Below are 9047 nucleotides of genomic sequence, written 5' to 3'. Positions count from 1 at the left end.
ATTATTACAATCTTTGAGTAGATTTAACTATTAAAGAAATGTTTCTAAATCTGACTTTTAATTTGTGATGATTTTTCTTGTTCAATTGTTATATTTTTTTTTGAGGCAAGGTACCTCAAGTAATTGAAACAGAAACTTTTTGACAGTTTTCCTGGAGGGATTACAAATATAGTGGTGCAATACGGCAAACACGTTCTAAAGCTCTGTGAGTGCAGTGTGGCAGATGGTGCATTTTAATGCATTAGCAGGCTTCTTGTGTTGAATATTAATGCTTCCATTTTGTGCAGAGGAGGACAGTGTTCGATGATTCTGTGCACAAATCCTGATGTGAAAAATAATCAATGTTTAGCTTAGGGAAAGCCAGAGGGAGGCCCAGGCAGGGGCACACACCATTTCTTTGATATCAGAAAATCAATATTCCCATTTCAGCTGATTTGTATTTATTGCTACTATTGTGGAAACACTTTACATCTAACAGCTTATAAGACTCTGGTTGAGCAATCCTTTCCTGCCTAATTTCTGCTGGACATGGCCCAATTTATTTCCCAAATTTTGATTAGATCATCTAACTTGCAGAAGATCAGCTGGAGTGCAGAAGCCTCTAGTAGTCAAAATAGCTGAATATCTAAATTCTAACAGCAAGATACATTCTTTCTTTGGCTTGGCTTCGCGGACGAAGATTTATGGAGGGGGTAAAAAGTCCATGTCAGCTGCAGGCTCGTTTGTGGCTGACCAGTCCGATGCGGGACAGGCAGACACGATTGCAGCGGTTGCAAGGGAAAATTGGTTGGTTGGGGTTGGGTGTTGGGTTTTTCCTCCTTTGCCTTTTGTCAGTGAGGTGGGCTCTGCGGTCTTCTTCAAAGGAGGCTGCTGCCCGCCAAACTGTGAGGCGCCAAGATGCACGGTTTGAGGCGTTATCAGCCCACTGGCGGTGGTCAATGTGGCAGGCACCAAGAGATTTCTTTAGGCAGTCCTTGTACCTTTTCTTTGGTGCACCTCTGTCACGGTGGCCAGTGGAGAGCTCGCCATATAATACGATCTTGGGAAGGCGATGGTCCTCCATTCTGGAGACGTGACCCATCCAGCGCAGCTGGATCTTCAGCAGCGTGGACTCGATGCTGTCGACCTCTGCCATCTCGAGTACCTCGACGTTAGGGGTGTGAGCGCTCCAATGGATGTTGAGGATGGAGCGGAGACAACGCTGGTGGAAGCGTTCTAGGAGCCGTAGGTGGTGCCGGTAGAGGACCCATGATTCGGAGCCGAACAGGAGTGTGGGTATGACAACGGCTCTGTATACGCTTATCTTTGTGAGGTTTTTCAGTTGGTTGTTTTTCCAGACTCTTTTGTGTAGTCTTCCAAAGGCGCTATTTGCCTTGGCGAGTCTGTTGTCTATCTCATTGTCGATCCTTGCATCTGATGAAATGGTGCAGCCGAGATAGGTAAACTGGTTGACCGTTTTGAGTTTTGTGTGCCCGATGGAGATGTGGGGGGGCTGGTAGTCATGGTGGGGAGCTGGCTGATGGAGGACCTCAGTTTTCTTCAGGCTGACTTCCAGGCCAAACATTTTGGCAGTTTCCGCAAAGCAGGACGTCAAGCGCTGAAGAGCTGGCTCTGAATGGGCAACTAAAGCGGCATCATCTGCAAAGAGTAGTTCACGGACAAGTTTCTCTTGTGTCTTGGTGTGAGCTTGCAGGCGCCTCAGATTGAAGAGACTGCCATCCGTGCGGTACCGGATGTAAACAGCGTCTTCATTGTTGGGGTCTTTCATGGCTTGGTTCAGCATCATGCTGAAGAAGATTGAAAAGAGGGTTGGTGCGAGAACACAGCCTTGCTTCACGCCATTGTTAATGGAGAAGGGTTCAGAGAGCTCATTGCTGTATCTGACCCGACCTTGTTGGTTTTCGTCTTCAGCGCAAACTCCGGGAGATCCAAAATGAGTGGTGGACTAGCCTCGCCAAACGAACACAGCTCAGCGCGGACATTGGCGACTTCAGGGGTTTCTACGAGGCTCTAAAGGCTGTGTACGGCCCCTCACCCCAAGTCCAAAGCCCGCTGCGCAGCTCAGACGGCAAAGTCCTCCTCAGCGACAAGATCTCCATCCTCAACCGATGGTCAGAACACTTCCAATCTCTTTTCAGTACCAACCGCTCAGTCCAAGATTCCGCCCTGCTCCAGCTCCCTCAACAGCCCCTAAGGCTAGAGCTGGATGAGGTTCCCACCCTGGATGAGACATATAAGGCAATCGAACAACTGAAAAGTGGCAAAGCAGCAGGTATGGATGGAATCCCCCCAGAAGTCTGGAAGGCTGGCGGCAAAACTCTGCATGCCAAACTGCATGAGTTTTTCAAGCTTTGTTGGGACCAAGGTAAACTGCCTCAGGATCTTCGTGATGCCACCATCATCACCCTGTACAAAAACAAAGGCGAGAAATCGGACTGCTCAAACTACAGGGGAATCACGTTGCTCTCCATTGCAGGCAAAATCTTCGCTAGGATTCTACTAAATAGAATAATACCTAGTGTCGCTGAGAATATTCTCCCAGAATCACAGTGCGGCTTTCGCGCAAACAGAGGAACCACTGACATGGTCTTTGCCCTCAGACAGCTCCAAGAAAAGTGTAGAGAACAAAACAAAGGACTCTACATCACCTTTGTTGACCTCACCAAAGCCTTCGACACCGTGAGCAGGAAAGGGCTTTGGCAAATACTAGAGCGCATCGGATGTCCCCCAAAGTTCCTCAACATGATTATCCAACTGCACGAAAACCAGCAAGATACATTATTTCACCATGAAAAGGCCAAATTGGCATTACCTCTACTTACATCTACATTTCATAATCGCATACATATTACATGGTTTGCCTCTGTCTCAACTCATTTTACACCCTAGATTTAAACAAAATTATTAAAGATAACGCCTTGTGAGCCAGCACATTTTCATATATAATATTTTTAGAAATTTAAAGTTTAAATTCCAGGTGAAAGCAGGACTTTGCGTCAGGGTCATTACCACCATTGGATAAAGGAAAACAACATGTTCTTGCAAGTGTTTAAATTGACTCATATATCTTAAAGGATTTCTTGCTTCCAAAGTCCAAACAATGTGGTGCAACCTGTTGAGGTATATACCCACAACATGTCTTTGAGATATTGTTAAGGTTTTACAATGCAACAATGTTTTATCATGTCAGACAACATTCAAAGCATATTTCTTAAATGCTGAAGTGACTAAATTCTGGAGGCAGACAGAAAAGATGATTTCAATCAGATGATGAAATAACCTTTTCAATGAAGACAAAGCTTTTCTGTCCTTTCTTTGTACTTCTGATCATACGAGTAAGAATTTAGCAAAATAAAATGGTCTATAATGATGGTCAGCTTTCCATCAATAATATGATGTCATATTGGTTTATTAACAAATAGCTGGCAAAGTGAATCATTCATTCTATAAGCTTACAAAGTGGCAGGTTTTCTATAACCTTTTGGCGGGTGATGAGGTAACAGTGCTCTCTAATGGTTTGGGTTCCATCATTTCTCTATTGTTTCCCCAAATCTTATCTGATTGGAAAGTTAGATCAGTCTGGGACTATATGATCAATAGTCCTTTGTATTCATTACCTCCTAATGCTAAGTGAAACAGATGCAAAACTTTAATTGTGCAACAGGGCTAATACTGAAAACACAAAGCAGGCAGCTGCAGTGAACACACAAACAACAATTTAAACATGAATGATAAAGGGCATGATAATAAGAGGGAGAAAACATAAACATTCCCTCCTCCATGACAGACAACCTATGAATGCAAGTATAAAACATATGTAAATATCTTCATTCATAAATATGTGGATAATTCTTATGGGTCTTCTCATGTCATCACCTCCAGTGAAGGAAAAAATATAGATTTTGGAGTGGGAATGAGTTTGAAAGGATACTGAGATTATGCCCAATCTGATACCACATGACGCAGGTTGATTAGATGCATGAAAGCAATAATAAAGGGGTACAAAGCTGATAGTGAGAACCAGAAAGGAGTGGCTGACTTTTACAATCTGTGACAAAGGTTTGCTGGAACTTGTGGAAGACCTTGGGTTAAGCAAAACAATTTAGATACAGCAAAATAATGCAAAGGTCAAAAGTAATGGTATAGAGATGCAGTGTCTGGCATTAGTAGAATTGCTATCTAGTATTCCAAAAGATATAAAGGATAAAGGATCCACACCACCCAGCACATGCTCTGTTCTCACTGCGACCACGAGGAAAGAGATATCAGTACCACAAGACTTGCACCACCAGGTTCAGGAACAGCTGCTACCCCTCCACCATCGGACTCCTCAACAATAAACTCAATCAGGGATTCATTTAAGGACTCTTACATTTTCACTTTCTTGATTTTTTTTTCCCCTCTGTCTTTATTTGTTTATTTCTTTATTTGTTGACATGTAAACACTGAGTACAGTATTTTTTGCACTGTCTATACGTGGTAATTCTGCCTTGTCCACAGGAAAAAGAATCTCAGGGTTGTCAGTATGTATGTACTCTGACAACAAGTCTAAAATTGGAAGATCAAAGGTTTTATGCTGATTTATGTAGACATACAGCATGGTAACAGGCCATTTTGGCCCAGATTCTTGCCGCTCTTGCTCTCTTCAGGTAGCTGGTTACACAGATAAAATTTTTTTTTTTCTTTGGCTTGGCTTCGCGGACGAAGATTTATGGAGGGGGTAAATGTCCACGTCAGCTGCAGGCTCGATTGTGGCTGACAAGTCCGATGCGGGACAGGCAGACACGGTTGCAGCGGTTGCAGGGGAAAATTGGTGGGTTGGGGTTGGGTGTTGGGTTTTTCCTCCTTTGCCTTTTGTCAGTGAGGTGGGCTCTGCGGTCTTCTTCAAAGGAGGTTGCTGCCCGCCGAACTGTGAGGCGCCAAGATGCACGGTTTGAGGCGAGATCAGCCCATTGGCGGTGGTCAATGGGGCAGGCACCAAGAGATTTCTTTAGGCAGTCCTTGTACCTCTTCTTGGGTGCACCTCTGTCGTGGTGGCCAGTGGAGAGCTCGCCATAGAACAGGATCTTGGGAAGGCGATGGTCCTCCATTCTGGAGAGGTGACCCACCCAGCGCAGCTGGATCTAAGATGGTCATTGAAAAATCGGCATTCTTTGAAACATAGAATGTAGCTTTCTTGTAGAATTGGGGCCTGGAACCATCATAGCAGCTAGACAATGGGTAACTGAAGTAGTTCACAACTAAAAGCAATGATCTTGAATGGTTCTTCTGTCAAATTTGAACTATTAGCTCTGTGAAATTCTATTCGGTTAGACTGAGCCAACTCTCCTGGAGGTGCGAATCCAATAAACTTAAATATCTCATGCCAGTTCTTCTTGGCCCGGGGTCTGAATCGTTTCCGCCGTGTTGGCATCAACACTATTGCTTGAAACGGATTGGAAAGAAAGTTAATCGCTCAGTTGCCAACCTCCCGGTTGTCCCTCGGCGCCTGGAGCGGACTGGCCACTGGGAAACAAATGGTTTTGAAGGCATGACCAGTTGGGCAATTAAATGAAGGATACCGTTTCTAAAATGAAGATCCAATGTCTGAATTGCACAGAGAAAGGGACACGGCGAACGTAATTCGGAAGATATTTTAAGCGTCTGCAGAAATCCGCATCGAGAACCGTTTGGAGGACTTGAAATGTATGTTTTCTCTCTCTCTGGACGTGCTCAGAATGACTTTAAAATAGTGGGTGATCCACAGAACCCTTCTTGTCATTGGAACTGGTGCACAGCTCAAGGGTGTATGAGATTTTTAACAACACCTTCATCAGTGCCTTCTCCCCATAGATAAAGAAGACTTGGGAAGGTGCGGATTGTAATTGGTATTCAGGCACCGCCGGTTGATGTCACTCTCTGCTCTCCAACCCCGAGGAGGAGGAGAATGACGATAATTAGCCTGGGCTGCATCACCTCTTCCCCGGATGGATGACTTCATTCTTCCGCCTGGGTTTCCTTTATGTTGGTGCTGGGGTCCCCGGTTCTCTCCAGAGCTCCGCAAACACGCTCCGAAAGCAACATCCCCAGCGGCGCCGGGAGGGCAGTGAGAAAGTGCCCAGCCACCGACCGACAGGATTACCCGGGAAAGTGCCACCCTAGCCCGTGGTGCGAGACACCTACCATCGGTGGTCTTTCCCCTGAGATTTTTTCTCTCTGTCTCTCCATCTCGTTGCCGCTTGGTTTCAACCCTTTCCATTTCTGGAGACGCTATGTCGGAGATACTGCCCTACAGCGAAGAGAAGATGGCTCATTTCGGCGGTGAGAATGAAGTCAGTCAGCTCTCCTTCAGCTGTCGCCTCCAGGATACCAACACCTTCTTCGGGGGCTCCCAGGCCAAGAGACCCCCTAAACTCGGACAGATTGGCCGGGCCAAGCGAGGTAAGGAGTGGAGGCATTCATTTGGTTCTCAGTGCGATTTGCCGTCTCCTGCCGCTTCATCTGGAACTGGTGATGCTCGTCCTTTTTGAACCCCGTCAGTGTTTGGGAGGGTGGAGGTGGTCATTTGCTTTCCCTCTTTTATCCGGACGGTCCGCGGCGTTTGCCCACTGTTATCCTTGGTTCCTCCGCTGTTCGCGTCTCGGGTATCCGGCCGGTGTTGACATGCACTCTTGCCAGGATCTCTCTCTCTTCTCCCTTCTTGATATAAAAGTTAAGGATTTCGTTCGGCGATTATTGTGTGACTTAAACCAAAAGGAGACGTGATGTCCGAATTATTTGTTTTCCCAATAATAACACTTCTGAGTTCATTTTTCCACGCGGGTCAATTCATTTCATTGCATCTTTTGCCTGGCTGGGTTGATTTACAGGTGGATTGTCTCCTTCATCGGGTCTATCTCCTTCCGAACGCTCCCCTTTTAATCGTTTGACTCCGACACAATATTTAGCTACTTTTTGTATGCAATTAGTTTTATTTCGTCATCCAACCCTAAACTCGCCATAGAACTTTAAAATTAAACTGACTCTTAAGATGTGAAATTAAAGATCTAAAGTATCACCGTGACTGGAATGATTTAGTAACAAAATGTACACGTTTCATTGTTCTCAATGTTCGCGGATTTACTGTAAAAATAATTGTTTTATTTTATTCCCCTCTAGTATTTAGATCCCAATGGAATCTTCTTAGTCCCAAAACTCATATGTTTTTTTGATCATTGATATATACAATTTAATATTGCAACGCAAGATTTTCTTGCAACATTTTTCGATGATTTGTTAACAATTTTGCCATCGGCGGTGCCCAACCACGTTTATACCCAAGTCCATTTCGTTTGCCGTCTTCATCGGTGCGGCGCTCAGTAATATTTGAGATACAATTATCCTTATTTGACCAAGCCTTCTTGGATCTGATGGAAGGCTCCTCACATGCGGCATTGAACGAGTCGGTTTTCGGTATTTGACCGTGTTGTCTTGTGCTGTTGAGGGTTCTTGCTGTTAACAGACTCTAAATTTGATTATAATTGATTTGCAGTTGTTATCGAAGACGACAGAATAGATGATGTTCTGAAGGGGAGGGGAGACAAAACCTCGTCTGGAGTGTAAGCTGAAAGGGCGATCCCCTGACTCCCAAACTTTTGAAAGCACTTTTGGGCTGTGCATGCGTTGATGGATTGTCTCCAGAGATTTTGGGTCTTGCTGACGAATCTCCAATCCAAACAAATGCACACAAATTGAGGAGCTGTCAATATCGGCACCATTATCCAATGCACACACACAGTCGCTGTCCATTTCAGTATTTCAGTCCTCGCGATCGCACAGAAATGGAGCACCAGGTCAACCCAACATCGTCTGCTCTCAGCCAGTGCACCGAGATTGGGGAGCTGTGCATTTCCGAATTGACCACCAACTTTTACCACAAACACTCTCTTGAATCGGAGACAATGGCAGTCAGCAAAACCGACTCGATGGCGGAAAGAACGAAAGCAAGGGGCAACGGGCGTAAAGGAAGGATTTTTTTTGCATCAAAATAAAAATTTTAAAATCATCTTGTTGCATGAGCTTCCGGTCACGGTGCCAATATTGATGCCAACAGCCATTAACAGTTTGGCACGCTTCTTTCTAATGGAATTCTTCGTACTTGTATTTTTATATCTCAATCTTTGTAAAAACAAATGCTAGTCTATGTATTGTATTGCATTCAAAATGTTTGCATTTTTGGTAAGGATGTATGGACCGGATCCATGGACTTGAAAGACTGATTGACTTTGGTCTATCCTGTATCAGCACTGGAAAGAGACTTCTTGAATGTTATTGATGACCATTTTAGTTTCCTTAACTTATTTTCATTTGCACACATCAATGCTAAAAATCTGTATTTAAAATATATATAGTAACTAAGCATTACTGATGGATTTGTGAAATTTAAGGTTTATGGGGAATACTAATGCACTGTTTAAGAAGTTTAAAATAATGCGCTGTTGACTCTTTTCTGGACTCTTTGGAGTGTTTTATTTTTTAATTTAATTTTGTAACATTTTATGAAGCTTATTCTCGTTAAATCTGCATGTTTACATGATGCGTAATTTTAAATGAAGAAACCATTCCAAGATATATAAGAGCAAAAAAAAAGTTGTAATGACATTCTAAGAATGAATCATTGTACATTTTATGACCATTTTCACTGTACTTGGTGAATAAATAAATGGTTGAAGGCTGTAAAGACCAATATTCGATTTATTTTCTCAATCCGTCTGCGTGGCCTTTTGAATTAGTTGAACAAAACATAACGGTCCTGTTCAGCGCTGTCGTGGACACCAAGAATGTCTGCGCAGATTTTCGAGTCGCACATGTTCCATGAATCTGAATTTCTCAGTCGTACCATTTTCACGAACCATGCTCTCCTCAACGGCTTCGGGCTGTGCATATTCGTATTCGACTTTCTCATCTCTTCATTCTGGGTATTTATTGCTCCAACTTTCCACTTTTTTCCTGCAAAGGAAGACCGGACGAATGACCTTCAGTAGCATTTTATCAGGAATTGACTGGAAACCCCCGAAGAGCCACTGATC

General features: G+C 43.9%; 1 protein-coding gene across 1 annotated transcript; it reads left to right on the top strand.

Moving 5' to 3' along the window:
- The first annotated feature begins 5857 nt into the window (after positions 1-5857).
- camk2n1a (calcium/calmodulin-dependent protein kinase II inhibitor 1a) lies at positions 5858-8698 on the top strand. The gene is made up of 2 exons (XM_069897224.1): positions 5858-6420; positions 7511-8698. Exons 1-2 carry the CDS (start codon positions 6252-6254, stop codon positions 7579-7581), a joined length of 240 nt encoding a protein of 79 aa, XP_069753325.1. The 5' UTR covers positions 5858-6251; the 3' UTR covers positions 7582-8698.
- Positions 8699-9047: the final 349 nt, after the last annotated feature.

The sequence above is a fragment of the Narcine bancroftii genome, chromosome 9 (genome assembly GCF_036971445.1).
Source record: "Narcine bancroftii isolate sNarBan1 chromosome 9, sNarBan1.hap1, whole genome shotgun sequence".
Taxonomy (NCBI): Eukaryota; Metazoa; Chordata; class Chondrichthyes; order Torpediniformes; family Narcinidae; genus Narcine; species Narcine bancroftii.
This window is presented reverse-complemented; position numbering and strand designations above follow the sequence as displayed.